The sequence below is a fragment of the Zosterops lateralis genome (assembly GCF_965231275.1).
Source record: "Zosterops lateralis genome assembly, contig: HAP1_HAP1_SCAFFOLD_49, whole genome shotgun sequence".
Lineage (NCBI taxonomy): Eukaryota > Metazoa > Chordata > Aves > Passeriformes > Zosteropidae > Zosterops > Zosterops lateralis.
In genome coordinates, this window is record NW_028154614.1 from 1,303,378 (window position 1) to 1,327,331 (window position 23,954).

General features: G+C 50.1%; 1 protein-coding gene across 1 annotated transcript; it reads left to right on the top strand.

Moving 5' to 3' along the window:
* Positions 1 to 19,699: 19,699 nt before the first annotated feature.
* On the top strand, positions 19,700 to 20,632 carry LOC310923361 (olfactory receptor 14J1-like; the record flags this gene model as incomplete). The annotated part of the gene is made up of 1 exon (XM_083885402.1): positions 19,700 to 20,632. The coding sequence occupies one exon, from the start codon at positions 19,700 to 19,702 to the stop codon at positions 20,630 to 20,632; it is 933 nt and encodes a 310-aa protein (XP_083741528.1).
* Positions 20,633 to 23,954: the final 3,322 nt, after the last annotated feature.

Here is a 23,954-nt window from a genome sequence, read left to right on the forward strand (position 1 = left end):
GCAGGGGCCAAGTCCCAAGTGCAGCAAGTGATTGAAAGATCCTGCCCAAGCCCTGCCCAGGTGACCCAAGGTGAAGCGGGGGGGGGAGACCCCAGAGCCTTTTGGGGACACCTGGGACACACCTGGGACCCCCTGAAATCGCTTTGGGAGACCCCAGACTCTTTTGGAGACACTTGGGAACCTCAGGACCCATTTGGGGAGCCCCAAGACCCCCCTGGGATCCCCCCAAAACCCTCTTGGGACCCCCCCAAACTCCTCTAGGCCCCCCTTGGGACACCCCTAGACTAATTAAGGAACCTCCTGGGGGCCCAAGACCTTTATAGGGACACTTTGGGACCCCCAGGGTTCTCCTGGGATCCCCCCAGACCCATTTGGGACATCCCTGACACCTCAGACCCATTGGAGGCACCTAAGACTCTCCCACACCCATTTCGGGAGCCCTTTTTTGACCCCCCCAAACTGCTCAGAGACCCCCTTGGGACACCCCCAGACCCATTTGGGGATCCCCAGCGCCTCCAGACCCATTTGGGGATGCTCCAGGACCCCCCTGGGACACCCCCAGACCCATTTGGGAACCTTCAGATCCCCCCAAAATCCTCCTGGGCCACCCCAGGCCCATTTCTGCCCTTCCTCCTCCCTTTCACCCCCCTCCCAGACACCCCTGGGTAACTTAGGGGATATTTGGGCGTTATTTTGGAGATAGTTTGGGGCAAATTTGAGGAATATTTGGGGGTAATTTTGGCCATATTTTGGGACTATTTTGAGCTAATTTTGGTCTAATTCTGAGGCAATTTTGCTGATATTTTGGGGATAATCTGGGGTAATTTGGGGGATGTTTTGGGGTAATTGTGGGATATTTTGGAGATATTTTGCACTTATTCTGGTGTAATTTTGGGAGATGTTTTGTGATAAATTTTGGGTAATTTTGGCTTTTTGAGAGTACACATTTTAAAGATACTTTGTGGTAATTTTTGTGTAATTTTGTGGATATTTTGGGGTAATTTGGAGACAGCTGAGAGAAAATTCCCTGGGAATGTTCCGAAAAAATTCCCAAAAATCTGCAGGGGGGTGCCTATAATGTCCCCAAAATATACCAAAAAAATTCCAAAAAATGTGTGGGGAATGTTTCTCTAATCCCCCAAAACCCATCTCTGTGTGCTCAGCCTGTGCTCAGCACCCGGCCCCAGCAGTGTCCCAGTGCCAGCCTCTGTGGCATCGGTCCCCACAAGGGGTTTCCATGGCAATGGCCAGGCCAGGTGACCCAGGTGTGGTGTCCCAGGGAGGGCTGCCATGGAAACAGTGGCCAGCCCTGACCCTTTCTGTCTGCCTGAGCTGCCTTTGGCCCTGGCAGTGGCGTTTGCTGCTGGTCCCGCGGCGCCTGAGCAGCCAGTGTGGCACAGGGCAGGTGGCCATGGCACAGCCCCCAGCAAGGGATCCCCTCTGCCTCTGGGCACTGACACCAGCCCTGAGCAAGGGGCCCAGGCAGTGGGCTCAGGGCAGTGCCCGTGGCCACAGCCCCTTGCCATGGCCCAGGCCAGCTTGGCATGATGATCCACGCTCACTCCTGGCCCAGGCCAGCCTTGCACTGCCCTTCCCCACTGCCTGTCTGCACACAAGCACTTCCAGGCCTCTCTGCATTGCCCTTGCCCTCACTCTGGGCTCACTCACACACCTCCCAACAACCCACCTGCAGCTTGGTGCTGCAAGGAGTTCAAAGCTTGTCTGTCCTTCAGCAGTTGGTCTAATTCTACCTTCAGCCAATTCTGGATTTGTGTTTATTGCAGAACTTCCTGTGTGTCTAAAACATTCCTTGCATGGTTCTGCCTTGGGGAAGGGGAACCTCCTTGGTGGCACCTTGGCCTTGGCACACACTTGAGAAGTGTGTCTGAAACTTAGGAGTTTTAGATTTCTAAAAAAGGAAGGAAATCCCTCTCTGCGTGAATGCAGGCAGTTCTGCAAGCAAAGCAGGTCCCAGGTGAGTGAGGACAGCCAGGATGGGGTTGGGGAATGTGGAGCAAGGTTGTCCACACTTGGTCACAGCTCAAGGCACAGCTTCTCTGAGCAGGCCAGACTTCCTCGGGAGAGTCCCTGGGTCAATATGAGTTATTGAATGTTTCAGTCACCTCTTCTCTAAAGAGAACAGTAATAAAATACCTCCTTTCAAATAGAAATGTGTATTTCTTAGAAGCTCTTGGAAACTTTTCTCCATAACTGCAGTAGGAAACCTTCCTAATGAACTGCACCAGACCAGAGGGAAATCAAGGCACAGCCATGGTTTGTCAGCACTTGTTTGATCCTAATGAGCCCCGTGGTGCATTTGGAGTTGAGCCCTGGAACCTCAGGGCCTGGGAGGAGATTGCACAAACCTTTCCAGGAGTCAAAGTAAGAAGAAATGCCCAAATTGTCTGGAAGCATTAATGGGTCTCACTGAGGTCCATCCCCAATACAGGCTCCTCCTGGAGTCCTTGGAGGAGAGATTTGGAAGCCAGGATTGCACAAAAACTTCTCAGAGACTCAGTTTTGGAAGGAAAATCCGAAGTAACTTAAACACTTAGAGTATCTCAAAGTATTAATGAGCCCCACTGAGTGTCAATGCAAAGCTCCCAAGGGACTCATTAAAGCAGATAATTGGAGGCCAATTATCACACACAGCACTCAGACTCAGTGTCAAAAAGTAGTTCCTTAATAAACTTTGAGTACCCTGAAGTGCTAATGAGCCCCACTGAGTGTTGTTACTGACTCAGAATCCCAAGGGACTTGTTAAAGTAGATAACTGGGGCCCTGATTGCACAAACCTCTCCTAGAGTCAGTTTTAAAAGGGAAACTCCAAGTACCCTAAAATAACTGAAGTATCTTGAAGCATTAACGAGCCCCACTGAGTGTCATTACTGACAAAGCCTCTCAAGGGACTAATTACAGCAGATAATTGGATGGCAAAAGCTCTCAGAGATTCCAAGGCAAAAGCAAAACCCAAAGTCCTTTGAAAAACCTGTTATCACTGCCTGCAGTTCTCTGCTCTGCCTGGGGCCTGGGGACACTTTCTTTGTCATGTGCCTCAGTGGGACCCATTAAAACTTCCAGAAACTTTGGACTTGGATTCTGACTTGGAGTTCTGGAGAGGTTTCATCATCTCCCCCTGATGTTAGGGCCTCATCACCAAGCCCCAAGAGGGTCATTTAAAGTCCTTGTGCTGTGTCTGTGCTGCTGAGCTGGGCTGGGCTCCTGGCACAGAGGCAGCTCCTGGCAGCCAAGAAAAGCTCAAAACCACATTTCTCTTGATGAGCAGCTCTTCTCTCAGCCCAGCAGGGCTGGGGCACTGCCTGCAGCCACCCCGGGCACAGCACACAGGCACAGAGAGCTTCAATCACTCAGGGCTGGGAAGGGGCTGACAAGTGCCTGGGGGAGAATCACTCCCAGCCCTTGGCACAGGAACCTCTGGCTGCAGGACAATGCAGCTGCAGCTCCTGCAGTCCTCTCCTAAAGCTGGAACATGCCAATGCCTACAGCCTCTGTGAGTACATTCTCTGCTTCTCTCCTGTGTAGAGCAGCCAGGGGTGCCCAGGGCTGTCCTGCAGAGCAGGGTCCTGCAGCCCAGGGCGCTGTGCTGGGGCAGGGACTCTGCTGCCTGCCAGGGACAGCTCTCAGCCAGCCCTGGGAGCTGCTCCCAGCACTGGGGGACAAGATGTGGGTGGAAGGAGACAGCTGGTAAGGCTTGGAAGTGTTCTCCTTGTGTGGTGAGGATACTGCATTGTTCAGGTGTGCGCCCAGCATGACATTTAACTCCAGAACATTTCCAAGTAGATTATCCAGGAAGCACAGCGAGGCCATGGCTACATAAAAGAAAAATCCTTCTTTATTAATCTATTACTCTGTGTTGCCTGGATGGGAAATTGCACACAGATATTCATCTTTCAGATCAGGGACCAAAAAAAAGAAAAAAGAAAAAAAAAAAAAAAAAAAGAAAAAAGGAAAAAAAAACAACCAACAAACTCAGACCTTACTAAACCAGGCAGTGACAGAAATCAGCACAGGGCCCCTTGCAGGCATCAGTGTCACTTTTCCAGCCTCCTCAGGGTTGCTCTGAGGTTGCCATCAGAGCCTGCAGAGCCAGAGCTGCCCCTGGGCAGTGCCTGAGCTGGGAGGGCTCTGCAGGGCAGAGCTGAGCCCCCAGGGCTGGGCTGGGCTCTGGCAGCACTGGCAGGGCCCAGCCCTGGGCACAGGGAAGCAGCTGCAGGCAGGGACAGCTCCAGGCAGCAGAGCCCTGGGCAGGCAGTGGGGGGAAAGTGCCACCAAGCTGTGCTGGGATATTCAAAGTCCTCTCCAAACCAAACTGTCCTATGATTAATTTTTTTACAGATCCCCATGCCAAGACACCACAAATGTCCAACAGCAGCTCCATTAGCCACTTCCTCCTGCTGGCATTGGCAGACACGAGGCAGCTGCAGCTCCTGCACTTGTGCCTCTTCCTGGCCATCTCCCTGGCTGCCCTCCTGGCCAACGGCCTCGTCATCAGCGCTGCAGCCTGCGGCCACCACCTGCACAGCCCCATGTTCTTCTTCCTGCTCCACCTGGCCCTCAGTGACCTGGGCTCCATCTGCACCACTGTCCCCAAAGCCATGCACAATTCCCTCTAGGACACCAGGACCATCTCCTATGCAGGATGTGCTGCTCAGCTCTTTTTCTTTATGTTCTTCATTGGAGCAGAGTATTTCCTGCTGACCATCATGTGCTACAACCGCTACGTGTCCATCTGCAAACCCCTGCACTACGGGACCCTCCTGGGCAGCAGAGCTCAATCCCCTCAATCTCCTCCCCAACCCTGGATCTGGCACTGTCAGTTCTGTACTCAGTGGGGTCTCCAGCCCTGAACCCCCTCATCTACAGCCTGAGGAACCAGGAGCTCAAGGCTGCAGTGTGGAGACTGATGACTGGATGGTTTCAGAAACATTAAACGGATAGCCAGTTTCTGCAAATCACTTGTAATAAAACTCAATTTTGATACTTTTTGTTGGTTTGGTTGTGCGTTTTTTTCCAGTTTTCTGCAGAGATGCCCCTTTTGTTCCCCTCTCTGCAGCTGCAGCAGCAATGTCTGTGTGCAGAGCTGGGGGCAGATCAGGGCTGGCACAGCAGCTGTGCCCAGGAGCAGCAGCCCTTGGTGCTGCCAGTGCTGCTGCCGTGGCCCTGCCCCGCTGCCCTCCTGGCCCTGGTGTTGCTGTAGGGCCTGAGGGCTCTCGGGGCCGGGCACAGGGCTGGGGGTGGCAGTGCCGGGGCTGCAGCAGGGACAGGCCATGGGCACTGCTGGGGCAGCGCTGACGCCTCAGGGCAGGGCCTGGGGGCTCCAGGCTCCTTGCCCAGGCTCTCTCCAGAAGACGCCCAGGCCAATGCTCAGCACAGAAAAGCCCCGGGAGCAGCCCCAGGCTGGCCCTGGGCAGGCTGGGGGCAAACAGCAGGGCTGGGGCTCTGCAAGGGCCCTGGGGGAGACGGGAAGGAGCAGCAGAGCAGGGCCTGATCCATCCCCACTGCGCTGGACACCCCAGGGCAGCGTCCCAGAGCGTCCTCATGCACCTGCCAACAACATCCCCCCTGGGCAGCCCTGGCCTCTCCCCCAGCTCACACAGGGGCCGCATCCTTGCAGACACAGACACGGCAGCACTGCCTCAGGAGCCCCTGTTTGCACTGCTCAGAGCGGGCCTCAGCACCCCCATGCTGTCGGTGTGGGGAGATGAACCTGAGGGAGCACAAATGCCATCAGCCCCTGGGGCCAGGAAGGGCTGGGCCACAGCAGGGAAACCACTCAGCTTTGGCGTGGCCTCTCAAGTCACACAGAGAGTTTGTTCCCATCAGCTCTGAGTTTCCTGTGCCACTGCAGACATTGTTGCTCAGAGCCAGGGCTGCCTGGGAGCCACCCTAAAACTGCCCTGAGCATTTCCTTTGCTTCACCTTGGCTTTCTTTACTCTTTCTGCTACAAATTTCTTCCTGTGGCCTTCCCCTGTTCCCTCCCCTGCAAACAGCCCATCCCTGGTTGCCCTTTCCTCTCTGGCCCCACTCCCCATTGCAGTTCCTGAGTTGGCACCATGGGAACGTCCCTTGGGGAGCAGGATCATCCTCCAAGGGCTTCAGGAATTGTCTGCAGGCTCCTGCAGTGCCTGGGGCTGCTCCCTTGCCAGAGGCACCCCAGGCCAGGGGGGCACATCTGGGCTGCTGTGTCTGGCTGTGGGGCTCCTGTTGTGGGCCATGAGGAGGAGCTGCAGAGGCTCTGCAGGACTGACAGGATGGGCTTTGGGGCTGTCAGGAGAAGCTGAGGGACCTGGGCTGCTGCACCTTGTGAAGACGAGGCCCAGGCCTCATCCTGACACTGCTGCAAGGCTGCTTTCAGAGAATCACACAATCAGCAAGGCTGGAAATGACCTTGGACATCATCAAGTCCAAGCTGTGCCCTGACACTGCCTTGTCTCCCCTGAACCTCCTCTTGTCCAGGAGAAACAAGCCCAGCTCCCTCAGCTGCTCCTCACAGGACTTGTGTTCCAGAGCCCTCCCCAGCCTTGTTCCCTTCTCTGGACACGCTCCAGCCCCTCCATGTTGTTCCTAAATTGAGGGGCCCAGAACTGGACACAGCACTCGAGGTGCTGCCTCAAGCAGTGCCCAGCACAGGGGAAGAATCTGTGCCCTGCTCCTGCTGGCCACACTGTTCCTGATCCATAGGAGTGCCAGGGCTTGGATGAGGGACATGGTGGGCAGGGCCTGGAGACAAAGTCTAATTTCTGTCAGCCATGAAGGGTGTCTTGGGATTTCTAACAAACAACCAAAAAACCAAAAAAATAAAAAAAAAATTAATAAATTAAAAAAAAAAAAAAAAAAAAAAACCCACAAACAAAAACAAAAACAAAAACAAAAACAACAAAAAAAACCACAAACAAACAACAACAACAAAAAAAAACCAGGAAAACCCACAAAAAACCCAAAAGAAACAAACAAACAAACAAAAAAAGTAGCTATTAAGAAAAAAAAAGTTTATTCTATTCCATCTTTTGGAACCTGTCTGGGGAGGTGTTTTTTTCTTTATCTGTTGTATCTCCAGGAGGGAGGGTGCAAGTGCCTTTCTGATAACAAGCCAGCTGTTAAAACCGGGTGGGGCATTGATTCTTATCTCTGTTCACCCTCCCATTACCTCCATGGGGATCTCTTCTGTTAATGGGCCATTACAGCTCAGCAATGACAGTTAAAAAATATTTGGGGGATATTTTTCCGATATTTTGGTAACAGTGTAGGGATATTTGGAAATAGTTTGGGAATGTTTGTTCTTGGGGGTATTTTGGGGACATTTTGAGAAGATTCCTGAATTATTTTAGGAACATTTCAGAGACATTTTAGAAACGTTCTGTGAATTTTTTGGGGGGAATTGGGAATGTTTGGGGGATATTTTGATGAAGTTGTGGGCATATTTCTGGGACATTTCAGGAATGTTTTGGGAATATCCCAGAAATATTTCAGGAACATTTTTGGGATATTTCAGGGATATTTTGGGGATATTTTGGAGATGATTTGAGAAGATTCTGGGAATATTTTGGTAATATTTCAGAGACATTTCAGAAGCAGTCCACTCACATTATTGGGAATTCTTGGGGAACATTTTGAGGACATTTCAGATATACTCCATGAACACTTCTGGGAATTTTTTGGATAATATTTCAAGGGATTTTAGAAACACACTATGCATATATTTGGGAATATTTTTTGGGGGTGTTTCAGGAGATTTTAGAAACATGCTTGCACATTTTTCGCAATATTCTGGGAACATCTTGGGGGATTATAGGAACATTCCCCACACATTTTTTGGATTTTTTTTCTGGAATATTTCAGGGAAATTTTAGGCACCAACCCCGCAGATATTTGGGAAATTTTTGGGAACCTTCTCGGGGAATTTTCTCTCACCTGTCTCCAAATTACCCCAAAATATCCACAAAATTACCCCAAATTATCCCCAAAATCTCAGCAAATATATCTCAGAATTAGAACAAATTAATTCAAAATTGACCCAAAATATTGCCAAAATTACTCCAAAATATGCCTCAAATTTACTCTAAAATATCTCCAAAATAACCCCCAAATATCCCCTAAGTTACCCAGGGGGGTCTGGGAGGGTGGAGAAAGGGAGGGGGAGGGGCAGAAATGGGCCTGGGGGGGGGGCCAGGGGGATTTTGGGGGTTCTGAAGGTTCCCAAATGGGTCTGGTGTGTCACAGGGGGATCCTGGAGCATCTCCAAATGGATCTGGGGTCTCTGGGGGTCCCCAAATGGGTCTGGGGGCTCCCAAGTGTGTCCCAAGTGTCCCCACATGGGTCTGGGATGGGGTCCCAAGGGGTTCCGGAGAGTTTTTGGGAGTTGCCAAATGGGTCTGGTGTGTCAGGGGTGTCCCAAATGGGTCTGGGGGTGTCCCAAGGGGTCTCTGAGGAGTTTGAGGGGGGTCCCAAAGGGCTCCCCTAATGGGTGTGGGGGAGTCCAAGGTGCCCCCAATAGGTTTGTTGTGTCAGGGGTGTCCCAGATGGGTCTGGGGGGATCCCAGGGAAGTCTTGGGCATCCTCAAGTGTCCCCAAAAGGGTCTGGGGTCCTCAGGAGGTTCCCCACATGGGTCTGGGGGTGTCCCAAGGGAGGCCTAGAGGAGTTTGGGGGGGTCCCAAGAGGGTTTTGGGGGGATCCCAGGGGGGTCTTGGGGCTCCCCAAATGGGTCCTGAGGTTCCCAAGTGTCTCCAAAAGAGTCTGGGGTCTCCCAAAGGGATTTCAGGGGGTCCCAAGTGTGTCCCAGGTGTCCCCAAAAGGCTCTGGGGTCTCCCCCCCCTTCACCTTGGGTCACCTGGGCAGGGCTTGGGCAGGATCTTTCAATCACTTGCTACACTTGGGACTTGGCCCCTGCTTGACAAAAAGGCTGATGGAGCTCACAGGCTCCTTCCGGAGAGCAGCTGGCCCTGCAGGATTCCTCTGGGCAGGAGAGTTCCTGCAATCACAGACTTGCTTTTGATAAATATCATGGCCTGAGCATGGAGTTGGCTTTTTCCCTGCAGTGAATTTAATATTCTGTGTTTGTTTTCCAAAACTCTCTGTCAGAGATGGCTCACTGAAATGATTTCTCTGCTCCCAAGACATGCAAATTACTTTCTTCTGACATTTTTTACCCTTTTCCCTCTCTGTTCTTTATACAAGACTTTGGTTTTCACTGTTGAGCTGCAGGCTATCCCAAAATATGCCAGGACTTTGGAGCAGTGGTTTTATGGAGATGATGGCTCTGGGCTGGGAGCCACACTTCCCAGCTCTGGCCCCAACTTTAGTACCTGCTCTACAGAAATCAACCTTTTCCCAAACAGACACCTTGGGTTTGGAGTTCCCCAACTTGAGGCCATCAAATGCTGCTCTTCAGAGCCTGCACATCTTCCCCCTAAAACCAGATGGAGATAAATGGGTCAAATCTTTCCATCAATCTCTTTTAACACATCACCACCTCAAAATAGAAAATCTTCCTTTCCATAAGAGAATCTATTTCCAACTAATACCTCTTTCCCACAATGAAACTATTCTGATGATCTATAAAAAGGGTTTTTCTGTTTCAAGCATAGCCCTTTAAATTTTGTCAGCACTACCACTGATAAGAAAAAGATAAGAGATAAGAAAAAGTTCAAAAGGAATGACTGCAAATTTTCTGAGTCATCATGGAGTCACCAGATTTGGGGTGAATGAGTGGCCCACTAAACTTCCAAATAAATTTTTGCTGAAAAAAAAAAGACTTTCATTTTAAAATACATTTTTTTAATTAAAGGAAGGGAAAACTGATAAAATTAAGATCTGTATAACTTTCAATGATTCTGTTGTCTGAGCTTTCCATTGGATTTATCCTTTAAGGTTTTTTTTTCCAAAGGATCAGCACAGAGCCTCCTAGCAGCAGTAACCTCCTGGGACACACAAAATTATGTTGCAATCAGGAATTCTTTCAAGGGCTGCAGCCCAAACACGTACCTGGTTTCAAAGGAAACAGTGCAATTCAACTACCTACAGGTACTAAACAGAGCTGTGGGGTTTTAATTGTGGGACAGCGTGATGGCAGGAATAAGACCTTTCTTACATGAAAGGAGATGGAAAAGAATACTGTTTAAAAATGCTGATGAGTACTTGGAGAGATCAAGCTCTAAGTGACTGTGGTATTTGACACCTTTAAATTACCTATATTCCCTTTCAGATAATCTGGAAAATCTTTGAGGCTGATTATGGGCTGTGATAAATTTGTTTGAATTACACTTTTCAGACATTAAGCATTTATAAAATACTGATAAAAGTCATGTAATGAAAACAGTATCGAAGAAGAAAACTGCAAAATCATCAGAGACAAGCATATGCCCCTGCAGAAGACTGGCAACGTTCTCAAAAGTAAAAAACCTTACTGACATGGGAAGAAAAAAAAAAACTTAATTCAATTTTACACTCTTGAATGGTTCAAATTCAAAATTCAGAGTATAGGTTGGAAAATTGACCAAGAAAGTCTGCTCTGGTAAAACTCCTGGAGTTCAACAAGCACCTAGAGACTTTCAGCAATCCATCCACAGGTTTTGAAAACCAATGCACAGGGACTGAGAAATCCAGAGACAAGTCTGTTCCAGTGTCTTTGCAGCCTTTGCTGGGAAATCCATGGCCAGCCCCAAGGCCCTGCAAGACCCAGTTATCAACCATCTAAAATTCACACCCTCAACTTGCAGCTGCTCATTTCCCCAGCAACTGAGTTCATTTCTCTTCAGTGCATGCACAGAAAGCCATGGCAATGAAGCATTAAAGAGAAGAATATCTCCCAAGGACAATCAGACAAGTCAAAGCCACTGCAGAACTCCAAAGTGAGGAAGTGCAGGCTGGTGCCCTGAGCCAGGCTGGCTGCTGCAGGGCTCTGGGACACAATCACAGAACAACTTGGGGCAGGAGGGGCCTCAGGAGGTGCCGCAGCCCAACCTGCAGAGCACGGCAGGGGCAGCTGAGGGATCAGACCAGGCTGCTCAGGGCTTTATCCAGCAGGGCCCTGAGCAACCCCAGCCATGGAGAGGGCACCACCTCTGTGGGGAGCTGCTGCAGTGCTGAGCTTTCCTTGTGCTCAGCTTCAGAATCAGCCTGGACTGCTTTGATTTCTATTTATGCCACTTCAGTTACGGCCCCCAAGCCTCCATCTTAAATCTATGGTGCTAAAGATTTCATCTCTTGTATGTAAACCACAAAGTTTACATTTGCATTTTAAAATACAGTACTCGACACAGAGTACAAACCTGTACACTGGAGCAGAAAATGCCCTCAGTACAGAATAATTTCCTCTTCATACTGCTCCTGGGTCTTGTGGCTGAGCTGACAGACTGCACTGCTGCCAGACTTCCAGTCTAGTTGCTGCTCAGGCCACCTCTTTACTCAAGAAACAGCTGGATGGAAATGCCAAGAGATGAGTCACATTCAAAGTGATGCAAAGGCAAGTGAAGTCATTTAGTAACTTTCAGGTTAAAGAAACAAGAGTCCAGTCCTGTGAAATCTGCCAACCCCTGCTCATGTGCCCAGGAATTCTGAGCTCGTCTCCCCCTGCCCTGCTGGCCCAGCCCCATCCCGCTGCCGCCGTTTCTTCGGCGCTGCCTTCAGGCTTTTTGCTGCTCTGTGACCCCACACTGCCCTGCCCTGCTGGGACATCCCTGCCATTCCAGCTGCCACTGCACAGCTTCTGATCCCATCCACCAGCCCGGGATTTTTTCCACTCTTCCAGCTTGGTGCTCTCAGGGTCCCAAGAGATTGGATTGCCCCGGACTTTGTGAAACAATGCCTCCCAAGGTTCCTGGTTGTGTTTGCTATTAATGCTGTAGTTGTTGTTGTTTGTTTGCCTTGTTATATATACTAGTAAAGAACTGTTCTTCTTAACCTCATCCCTCTGCCTGAAAGCCCCTTTCCTTTTCTAAATGATAATAATTTGGAGGGAGGGGGTTTGAATTCTCCATTTCTAGGGAGGCCCTGCCCCTCCCCAGCAGATCCCTGTCTTTCAAACGAAGACAGCCTTTCATGTGTCCTCAGTACTCCTAGCATGCAGACTTGTAATTCCTTCAATCTGCTCATTTAGCACAGTCCTGGTGTTCTGTTAGGCCAGGAGACCTGTTAGAAATAACTGTGTAGTTCTTGGTTTTCACACTTACATCTTGGCTTTTGCAAATGATTTTGACACAGTGCAGTTTGAAATCTCTTTTAAACAGCTTTTGATATGGTATAATTTGTCGCCCTTTAGCAGTTAATACTCTAATCCCTGTGGAGATTGCATATTTCAGTGTGATAAATGTATTATAGTTTATGGTATTGGAAAATATTTAAATAGACTATATTATAAAACTATATATAAATAATATGAAGACAATAATCATAAACATCAATATATATAGAATTACAAATATAAACAACAACATAGATATACTATTTAATAGACTATATTAATATGAAAAAATTAAAATGTGCTAATTATCTTTGCAGAAGTGACTATGGTTGGGAAATATTGACTAATGCCTGTATTTCTGTATCTGACTGACCATAGTGAAATGGCTAATGTTGATTGAAAGAAAAACGTTGGCTAAAATGTCTGGATGATAAGATAACATTGAAAAAAAACCCAGGCAAATAACACAGAAAGAGCCAGGAGGAATCCACCACTGAGCCTGTGGCCATCAATAACTGCCAAACCACAGACCAGGTGGCCTCAAAAGGAAATAAAACACAAAAGACTTAAAATCACATCTGAATTATGGCACATCCTTTAGGAAGATGAGGTTGGGGTCGAACTAAGCTAAAGAATTCCCAGAAAATGGGGACACAAAGGAATATTTAAATGTGTATAGTCTTCATGAATATGCATTCGACCAAGAGTCTTGGGTTGCAGTGCAAGATGGAACCAAAAGTTTGTATTCCATTCCCATCTGTTAAATCCAGGTGGGGCAGTGTTCTTTATCTCTTCCACAACCCATCCTCTCTCCAGGGGCTTATCTTCTGTTAATGGGCCATTGATGTTCACTGCATGACTGATAAAAGTAAATCATCCCGTTGTGAGATGCTCCACCCACAGGGAGGAGCCAAGCATTCCTACCTGGATATAAACCACACCAGAAGCAGCCTATTTCCACTGGATTCCCAGAGGAGCACCAGACCCATCTGCACCACCACTGGACCATCAGAGGAAAACTACACCCTTCTGAAAGATCATTATTTTAAGAAAACGACATCTGTCACTGCAGGAGGACTGCAGCCACAAACACCCTGACTAACTGGGTGTCAGGTTGTATTCTGACTTTGTCTGTTGTTTTGGGTTTCCTTCACTACCGAATTTTTAGTTTAACTTTTAGTTTTTTAGTTTAGGCTGCAATGAAGAGGAAGATGCCCCGGGACAGCCAGGCAGGTGAGGAGGAAGTCAGTGCCCCTTTCCCCCTCTCTCCTGCTCCATCTCCCAGCCCAGCACGGCCCCCGGCTGCAGGACAACCCCACTGCCAACACTGACCTGCTGGGGATGGACTGGGGGGATCTCCTTCCCCTTCCCTCTGGCACAGAGGCAAATCCCGTCCTCTCCTTGTCCTTCCTCCCCCAGACAAGAAGCTGAGGGTGGAGACCAGGGAGGAAAAATCTCCACGGCAGAACCTCGTGGAAGATGAAGTTTTTAGTGCCTGCACAGCACAGGAATCCAACGGGGACGAAAAGCCCCAGAGATCCCACAGGAGAAGGGGCTCCAAACCCATCCCAGGGGGCTCTGAGGAGGAAAGATCCACCCTGAGCCGAGAAGGTGGACAGAGCTTCATCCAGGGCTCTGAGCTGGTCCATGAGCAGCTTCATGATGGGGAGAAGCCCCACAAGTGCTTGGAGTGTGGGAAAAGCTTCAACCGGAGACACCACCTGATCACCCACCAGAGGATCCACACTGGGGAGAGGCCCTATGAGTGTCCCCAGTGTGGGAAGAGGTTTCAGACCAGCTCCACTCTCCTCTCACACCAGCGCATTCACACTGATGAGAGGCCCTTCCGCTGCCCCGACTGCAGGAAGGGCTTCAAGCAAAACTCCCACCTCATCAGGCACCGGCGCATCCACACTGGGGAGAGGCCCCACGAGTGTGGGGAATGTGGGATGAGCTTCACCTAGAGATCCAACCTGATCAGCCACCAGAGGATCCACTCCAGGGAACGGCCCTACAGGTGTGAGCAATGTGGGAAGAGCTTCAGCGACAGATCCACCTTGATCCGCCACCAGAACACCCACGCTGAGGAAAGGCCATACAAGTGTGGGGAATGTGGGAAGGGCTTCAACCGGAGGTCCAAACTGATCATCCACCAAATGAGCCACACTGGGGAGAGGCCCTATGAGTGTTCCGAGTGTGGGAAGGGGTTTAAGACCAGCTCCAATCTCCTCAAGCACCAGCGGATTCACAGAGAGGAGAGGCCCTTCCGCTGCCCCGACTGCAGGAAGGGCTTCAAGCAAAACTCCCACCTCGTCACCCACCGGCGCATCCACACGGGGGAGAGGCCCCACGAGTGTCCCCAGTGTGGGAAGAGCTTCACCAGGAGCTCTCACTTGACCCAACACCAACAGAAGCACCAGAAAGGGAAGCTTTGAGAGTGCCCCGACTGTGGGAAGAGCTTCATGTGAGTCTCCAACCTCATCTCCCATCAGAGGACCCATCAGAGCTCTGGCGACCCACATTCCCTGTGATCCATGCTGGGAGGACACCTGTCCCTTTTCCTGTCCCTTGCAATGATGTGAAGTGGGATTGAAGAACATGAGGGTCTGGCCATGGTCCTGTCATTGTAATTGATCCCATCTCATGTCATTTCCAGGGGCAGGAAAAGAACTCTCTCTCTCTCTCAAGGACAAGGGTGTCCTTTCTGGTAAGGAGGAAATTTGTGGCCAGGAAGAGCCAGCTGATCTTATTGTAGTTTTCCCTCTATATAGTTTGTCTTATCCCTTCTGTTATAACTGTTGTTTCTGTTCCAGTTTTTTGCTTATCCTGTTTCAGTTCCCAGTAAATTCCTCTTATCCCAGCCTGGGCTCTTTGCCTTTTGTACTTTCAATGGGAGGCTGGAGGGCAGCAAGGGGCAGCACGGTTTTAGCGGGAGCAGGAAATTGGGCAATCCCATTCCTAAAGCCTGGCCCAGGGAAACCGAGCATCACAGCTGGTGCCAGCCCTGGCTGCCCTGGCAACAGCCTTGGGAGCGGGTCCCTGGCTGGGGGCTGTGGGAACCTCTTCCCTCTGGGGCCCAGGGACAGGACTGCAGGGAAGGGCTGGAGCTGACTCGGGGCAGCTTTGGGTTGGATCTCAGGAAAAGGTTTTTCCCCCAGAGGCTGCTGGGGCACTGAACAGGCTCCCAGGGAAGGCTCACAGCTCCAGGGCTCTCTGAGCTCCAGCAGCCTTTGGACAGCGCTGCCAGGCCCAGGCTGGGATTGTTGGGCTGTCCTGTGCAGGGCCAGCAGTTGCACTCCAGGATCCTGATGGCTCCCTCCCAACTCAGCCCATTCTGGGATCCCTTCTGGCATCCCCTGGCCCTGGCAATGGGACTGCAAATGGTTGCCATGGCAAGGGACTCTGGCGCCAGGCCTGAGCTGGGATGCTCAAGAGCCCTGTGGGCAGAGGCAGTCCCAGCCATGCCATGGGCACATCCCAGGGCACCTTGGGCTGCAAAGGCACCCATCTGCCACAGGTACTCACGGGGGCTCCACGGTGACACCCCAGGAGTGCCCAGGCTGCCAAAGAGCCAGGATGTCCCAGACACTCCCAGGGCTTCCTGTCATGGGCACAGTGGGAGCTTCAGGCAAAAGCTTCATTTCTGCATTGGAGAAACTCCTGCTGAGTCCTGAGGTGGAGAAATGACACCCAACAGCCACCATGGATCCTCAAACCCCTCCAGGATGTCTAGACTTTTAAAATTCCACCTAAGAGAGGAGACTGGGAGCTGCTGGATCCAATCCTAGTCCCAGACTTTGTCAAAAGTTTATGTGTGAAAGATTGGACAGGTGGAATTGAACCAAAATGCAATTTGTCCTACAGGATAAACGATGGAATACTATATATATTTCTATAAATACAGCTATGACTGATTCAGATCTGGATTTGATAGAAAGATTCATTTACACCACAGAGTCAATAAAAAAAGAGTAATTTACTACACAGTATAGGAGGTCTAACAATTATAAGGAAATTTTACTCCAGTAAGCAATTTTTAAGAAAACAGGGCCTTGCTGGAGTTGTTTGAGCCCATTGCAGGCAGAGCCTCCTGCTCCAGCAGGAACTGCCTTTCCTGTGCCAGGCCCAGGGCAGATCCCGCTGCAGGAAAAGCCCCAGGCCAGCCCCAAGACAGGGAACGGCTCGGGCACAAGTGCAGAGTGCCGTGCTGGCAGCTGTGCCAGGGAGAGCCTGAGGCACCAAAGGCACCTTGGCAGCAGCAGCTGCTTCCAGGCCATGGCCAGAAGCCTCCCTTGGCAACCGGGCCTGGTGGCCACCACTGCAGAGCTGCTGCTTCAGGGCTCATTTCTGCCTGGCCTCTGCCCCAGCCCACAGAGTGTCACCTCAGCCCTGACTCTGGCACAGCCGCTGGGCCTGAGCCCTGCAGAGCCTAAAGGTCACCTGTGCCCCCCTGGCTCTGGCAGCCCCTGGGCCAGGGGGGAAAGGCCAGAGCAGGGGCTGCCTTTGGCTGCTGGATGTGGGCTCCAGCAGAGACAAGGAGGAGTCAGGGGAGTGGAGGGAGGGCAGTGAGCAGCCCTTTGTCCCCGTGCAGTCCTGGAATGGTTTGGATGGGAAGAGCTCTGCAGTGCTCATCTCATCCAAACCCCTGCCATGAGCAGGGACATCTTTCAGCAGATCAGGTTGTTCAGAGCCCTTTCCCAGCTGGACTGGAATGTTTCCAGGGATGGGGCATTGACCAGCACTGCCCTTCCCCACTGCCTGTCTGCACACAAGCACTTCCAGGCCTCTCTGCATTTCCCTTGCCCTCACTCTGGGCTCACTCACACACCTCCCAACAACCCACCTGCAGCTTGGAGCTGCAAGGAGTTCAAAGCTTGTCTGGCCTTCAGGAGTTGGTCTAATTCTGCCTTCAGCCAACTCTGGATTTGTGTTTCTTGCAGAACTTCCTGTGTGTCTAAATCATTCCTTGCATGGTTCTGCCTTGGGGAAGGGGAACCTCCTTGGCGGCACCTTGGCCTTGGCACACACTTGAGGATTGTGTCTGAAACTTAAGAGTTTTAGATTTCTAAAAAAGGAAGGAAATCCCTCTCTGCGTGAATGCAGGCAGTTCTGCAAGCAAAGCAGGTCCCAGGTGAGTGAGGACAGCCAGGATGGGGTTGGGGAATGTGGAGCAAGGTTGTCCACACTGGGCCAGAGTTCAAGGCACAGCGTCTCTCAGCTGGCCAGACCTGCTTAGGGGAGTCCCTGGATCAATATCAATACTGAAGGCTGCAATCACCTCTTCTCTAAAGAGAATAGTAATAAAATACATCCTTTCAAATAGAAATGTGTATTTCTTAGAAGCTCTTGGAAACTTTTCTCCATAACTGCAGTAGGAAAACTTCCTAATGAACTGCACCAGACCAGAGGGAAATCAAGGCACAGCCATGGTTTGTCAGGACTTGCTTGATCCTAATGAGCCCCGTGGTGCATTTGGTGCTGAGCCCTGGAACCTCAGGGCCTGAGAGGAGATTGCACAAACCTTTCCAGGAGTCAAAGTCAGAAGAAAAACTCAAAAGTTCTTGAGGAATTATTGGGTCCCACTGAGGTCCATCCCCAACACAGGCTCCTCGTGGAGTCCTTGCAGTAGAGAATTAGAAGCGAGGATTGCACAAAAACTTCTCAGAGACTCAGTGTGGGAAGGAAAATCCAAAGTACCTTAAACACCTTGAGTATCTCAAAGCATGAATGAGCCCCACTGAATGTCAATACAAAACTCCCAAGGGACTCATTAAAGCAGATAATTGGAGGCCAATTATCACACACAGCACTCAGACTCAGTGTCAAAAAGTAGTTCCTTAATAAACTTTGAGTACCCTGAAGTACTAATGAGCCCCACTGAGTGTTGTTACTGACTCAGAATCCCAAGGGACTTGTTAAAGTAGATAATTGGGGCCATGATTGCACAAACCTCTCCTAGAGTCAGTTTTAAAAGGGAAACTCCAAGTACCTTAAAATAACTAAAGTATCTTGAAGCATTAATGAGCCCCACTAAGTGTCATTACTGACAAAGCCTCTCAAGGGACTAATTACAGCAGATAATGGGATTGCACAAACCTCACAGAGATTCCAAGGCAAAAGCAAAACCCAAAGTCCTTTGAAAAACCTGTCACCACTGCCTGCAGTTCTCTGCTCTGCCTGGGGCCTGGGGACACTTTCTCTCTCCTGTCCCTCAGTGGGACCCATTAAAACTTCCAGAAACTTTGGAGTTGGATTCTGACTTGGAGTTCTTGAGAGGTTTCATCATCTCCCTCTGATGTTCAGGGCCTCAGCACAAGCCCCAAGAGGGTCATTAAAGTCCTTGTGCTGTGTCTGTGCTGCTGAGCTGGGCAGGGCTCCTGGCACAGAGGCAGCTCCTGGCAACCAAGAAAAGCTTCAAATACAGATTTCTCTTGATGAGCAGCTCTTCTCCCAGCCCAGCAGGGCTGGGGCACTGCCTGCAGCCACCCCGGGCACAGCACACAGGCACAGAGAGCTTCAATCACTCAGGGCTGGGAAGGGGCTGACAAGTGCCTGGGGGAGAATCACTCCCAGCCCTTGGCACAGGAACCTCTGGCTGCAGGACAATGCAGCTGCAGCTCCTGCAGTCCTCTCCTAAAGCTGGAACATGCCAATGCCTACAGCCTCTGTGAGTACATTCTCTGCTTCTCTCCTGTGTAGAGCAGCCAGGGGTGCCCAGGGCTGTCCTGCAGAGCAGGGTCCTGTAGCCCAGGGCGCTGTGCTGGGGCAGGGACTCTGCTGCCTGCCAGGGACAGCTCTCAGCCAGCCCTGGGAGCTGCTCCCAGCACTGGGGGACAAGATGTGGGTGGAAGGAGACAGCTGGTAAGGCTTGGAAGTGTTCTCCTTGTGTGGTGAGGATACTGAATTGTTCAGGAGTGCTCTCAACATGACATTTAACTGTAGAACATTTCCAAGTAGATTATCCAGGGAGCAAAATGAGGCAGGGGCTGCATAAATGGAAAAATCCTGCTTTTTAATCTACTGCTCTGTATTACTTAGATGGGAAATTGCACATAGATATTCACCTCTCAGTTCAGGTTGAGAAAAAAGAACCAAGTAATTTTGTCTCAAATCTTACTAAACTAGGCACTGACAGAAATCAGCACAAGGCCCCTTGCAGGCAGCATCACAATCACTTTTCCAGCCTTCTTAGAGTTGCTCTGAGGTTGCCATCAGAGCCTGCAGAGCCAGAGCTGCCCCTGGGCAGTGCCTGAGCTGGGAGGGCTCTGCAGGGCAGAGCTGAGCCCCCAGGGCTGGGCTGGGCTCTGGCAGCACTGGCAGGGCCCAGCCCTGGGCACAGGGAAGCAGCTGCAGGCAGGGACAGCTCCAGGCAGCAGAGCCCTGGGCAGGCAGTGGGGGGAAAGTGCCACCAACCTGTGCTGGGATATTGAAAGTCCTCTCCAAACTGAACTATTCCATGATTACTCTTTTTACAGATGCCCATGCCAAGACACCACAAATGTCCAACAGCAGCTCCATCAGCCACTTCCTCCTGCTGGCATTGGCAGACACGAGGCAGCTGCAGCTCCTGCACTTCTGCCTCTTCCTGGGCATCTCCCTGGCTGCCCTCCTGGCCAACGGCCTCAACATCAGCGCTGCAGCCTGCGGCCACCACCTGCACAGCCCCATGTTCTTCTTCTTGCTCCACCTGGCCCTCAGTGACCTGGGCTCCATCTGCACCACTGTCCCCAAAGCCATGCACAATTCCCTCTGGGACACCAGAAACATCTCCTACACAGGATGTGCTGCTCAGCTCTTTTTCCCTCTTTTCTTTATCATAGCAGAGTTTTCCCTCCTGACCATCATGTGCTACGACCGCTACGTGTCCATCTGCAAACCCCTGCACTATGGGACCCTCCTGGGCAGCAGAGTTTGTGCCCACATGGCAGCAGCTGCCTGGGCCAGTGCCTTTCTCAATGCTCTCCTGCAGACTGCCAATACATTTTCCCTGCCCCTGTGCCATGGCAATGCCCTGGCGCAGTTCTTCTGTGAAATCCCCCCGACCCTCAAGCTCTCCTGCTCCAAATCCTACCTCAGGGAACTTGGGCTTCTTGCAGTTAGTGTCTGTTTAGTATTTGGTTGTTTTGTGTTCATTGTTTTCTCCTATGTACAGATCTTCAGGGCTGTGCTGCGGATCCCCTCTGAGCAGGGACGGCACAAAGCCTTTTCCACCTGCCTCCCTCACCTGGCTGTGCTCTCCCTGTTCCTCAGCACTATCATGTTTGCTCACCTGAAGCCCCCCTCCATCTCCTCTCCACCCCTGGATCTGGCCCTGTCAATTCTCTACTCGGTGGTGACTCCAGCCTTGAACCCCCTCATCTACAGCCTGAGGAACCAGGAGCTCAAGGCTGCAGTGAGGAGACTGATAACTGGGTGTTTTCAGAAACATTAAACTGCTGGCCAATTTCTGCAAACCATGTGTAATAAAATTCATCTTTGATACTTCTTGTTTGCTGCATTTTGGAGTTCATCTTTCTTTGTTTTACTTCATAATTCGTATCCACAAAGAAATGTGTTTATTTGTGCCATTTCTCATTTTGTTTCTCTGCATTTTCTCTGTGGCCACAGACTGTGTCAGTGAGGGGCTGCACTCTTGGTGGTTTTAAAGGAACTGAAGGATCTCCCAGCCAAGTTTTCTGCAGAGATGCCCCTTTTGTTCCCTTCTGTGCAGCTGCAGCAGCAATGTCTGTGTGCAGAGCTGGGGGCAGATCAGGGCTGGCACAGCAGCTGTGCCCAGGAGCAGCAGCCCTTGGTGCTGCCAGTGCTGCTGCCGTGGCCCTGCCCCGCTGCCCTCCTGGCCCTGGTGTTGCTGTAGGGCCTGAGGGCTCTCGGGGCCGGGCACAGGGCTGGGGGTGGCAGTGCCGGGGCTGCAGCAGGGACAGGCCATGGGCACTGCTGGGGCAGCGCTGACGCCTCAGGGCAGGGCCTGGGGGCTCCAGGCTCCTTGCCCAGGCTCTCTCCAGAAGACGCCCAGGCCAATGCTCAGCACAGAAAAGCCCCGGGAGCAGCCCCAGGCTGGCCCTGGGCAGGCTGGGGGCAAACAGCAGGGCTGGGGCTCTGCAAGGGCCCTGGGGGAGACGGGAAGGAGCAGCAGAGCAGGGCCTGATCCATCCCCACTGCGCTGGACACCCCAGGGCAGCGTCCCAGAGCGTCCTCATGCACCTGCCAACAACATCCCCCCTGGGCAGCCCTGGCCTCTTCCCCAGCTCACACAGGGGCCACATCCTTGCAGGCACAGACACGGCAGCACTGCCTCAGTGTCAGGGTCCGCAAACATATGCGGGGAACCTGATGGTTCGTTTTGGAGATCTCAAAGCGCAAAAGACACAACAGGGGACAAACCAGTTTGCTTAAACAAAAAATGCACTTTTATTTAGTGCCCACAATGCGATAGTAGGGAAAGAAAATAGAGAATAGTGAGAAAGATAGAGAAAGAGGGGAAGGGGGATTATAGCTACCACGTGGAGAGTCGGAGGTCCTCAAGACGTAGAGATGCCCATAGACGCGATCTTCTCCAGTGGGGTGTACACAAAGGGTGCATGGGATCCGCAGAGTCTTTATAGGCTGGTCGGGAAGAGGACCAAGGCGAGTGGAATGGAGCCAAAGAGGGCACTGGGCCAGTGCAGGCACCTGCGTCAAAGTTGGGTGCTCAGGAACAAGCAGCAAGCTGTACCCTTCTAGCGCGGTCAGTATAGTCAGCTCAGTCCACTGTAACGAGCTACTATTGTTCTTGCATTCCATTCTCGTGGAGACGCACATCAGTCCTCGGCAGGCGCCCCACCTCAGCCAGGCCAGGGGCTCTCCCCAGTCTCTCCGGGGGTCTTGGTCTTCAACCATCGGAGACAGTTGTGAGGCATAACACATCCTCGGACAGACTCTGACACCACCCCGTGACTCACGACTGACGACGAAGGTGTTCTTCCATCAGCAGGTTCCGTAGTCTCGTGAAGTCGTCAGGACTCATCCACATTGGCAGCATATCCCAGAAAAACAGAGACAAGAGAGAGGGTGTAGGAGAGAGAGAGAGAGAGAGACAGAGAGAGAGAGAAAGAAGGTAAAATATGGAAAGGGAATAGAAGCAAAAAATGAAACAAAAATTTAAAAAAATTGATTTAACAATTTTTAACAATTTTTTTCAAAATAATAAACATAAATCACCAAATAATTAATATAACAATTTTTCAAAATATTAACTCAAATTACTAAATAATTAATATAATACCATCAATTAAAATCAACAATTACAATTTTCAATCAAATACTTAATTGAAAACAATTTCTTTCACAAAATTCTTTAAATTTTTAAAATGATAATAATTTCTAAACAAACAAAAACAAAAAACAAAACAAAACAAAACAAACCCCTTAATTTTTAATTAACATGACTAAGACAAAGCAACATTAATCAAAACAACAAACCATTTCAAATCAAACTGCTGTTGCAGGCTTAACTTTCGCTGTCTGGGTAGTGCATTTTACGTCAATGACTTTAGGAGTGTCCTTTGCAAAAGGGATGTTAACTAAAACAAGGCCAATCAAAACCAAAATCAAAAGGAGGACGTAGCTGGGACTTTATAAGAAAAGTCACATCCTGTAATTGTGGTAAAATCACAAACACAAAAATTTGAGTGATTTTTAGTATCTACTATTGCATTTTCTACAACTACAACGTCACAGACGGTCCTAAAGCATGCACACCCATTGCTCATATACACGAGCACTGTTCTAGGAGCTTCGTTAGGATGTACTTCAAAATGACAAATATTTTGCTCGGTGTCCAAACAAATGTCCTGAGCTATGATTGCATTACTTTCACAAATGAAACCTTGCTGCTCCCTAACAACACAAGATTCTAAATTGACAGTTTGCCATTTCTCACCAGTTTGACGGGCCCATTCTCTATGCTCGGAAGGATAGAGAATAGCTCCATCATGATTTATACCTAATGCAATGATAGGGAATATCAAATGCACTGAAGCATTACCTATTGTTAACACAAAAGCTGTAACTGTGTTAGTATTGGGGTTATAGGTAAAGTTCACTAATTTCCACCAGGATTGGAATTCTCTTTGAAAATAATTTGAATTGTTCCAAATTATTTTCCAAATTTCAGTAGGAAGAATTCCTTTTTCTTCTTGCCTTATAATTGAGGCAATAACCATCTGCATCCAAAGCTGTGCCTGGATGCAGCTAAGGGCCAAAGAACTATTGTTTTGTGTAGCGCCAGGTGTATCAATTACCAATTTGCTATCATTCACATTTATCTTTTCCCAATTTGGTAATATGTTTAATAGCAATCACTGAAGTGTCCCCAAAGCCAATAAGGACAACTATAATAGTTGTTGTAATTTGGTCAAATCTCTAATTGTGGCAACCAATTTATTCATTAATATTTCTGAATCAATGCTATTTAAAATTTCTGTTTAAAGTATTTATCATGGTTTATATGGCCTTCATGTCCCTCGGAGTTCTCCTGTGGAAAGTAAGCACAACAGAATCTGCCACGAGGAGGCAGGAGGTTAGAATGATGAAAATTGCCCATCCTGTATTTATTCGATGCTCTTTCCCTAGAGCATCAAAGGCTGCCCATGTATATTTATTCAGAGGGGTTTTCAGCACTAGTGGTACTTCCCCTACAGTAGGGAGGTCCACCAAAACAGACTGTCCAGGGCAATGTGCTGGATTGCTGGAATCACTTGGTCCCCATAGTGAGG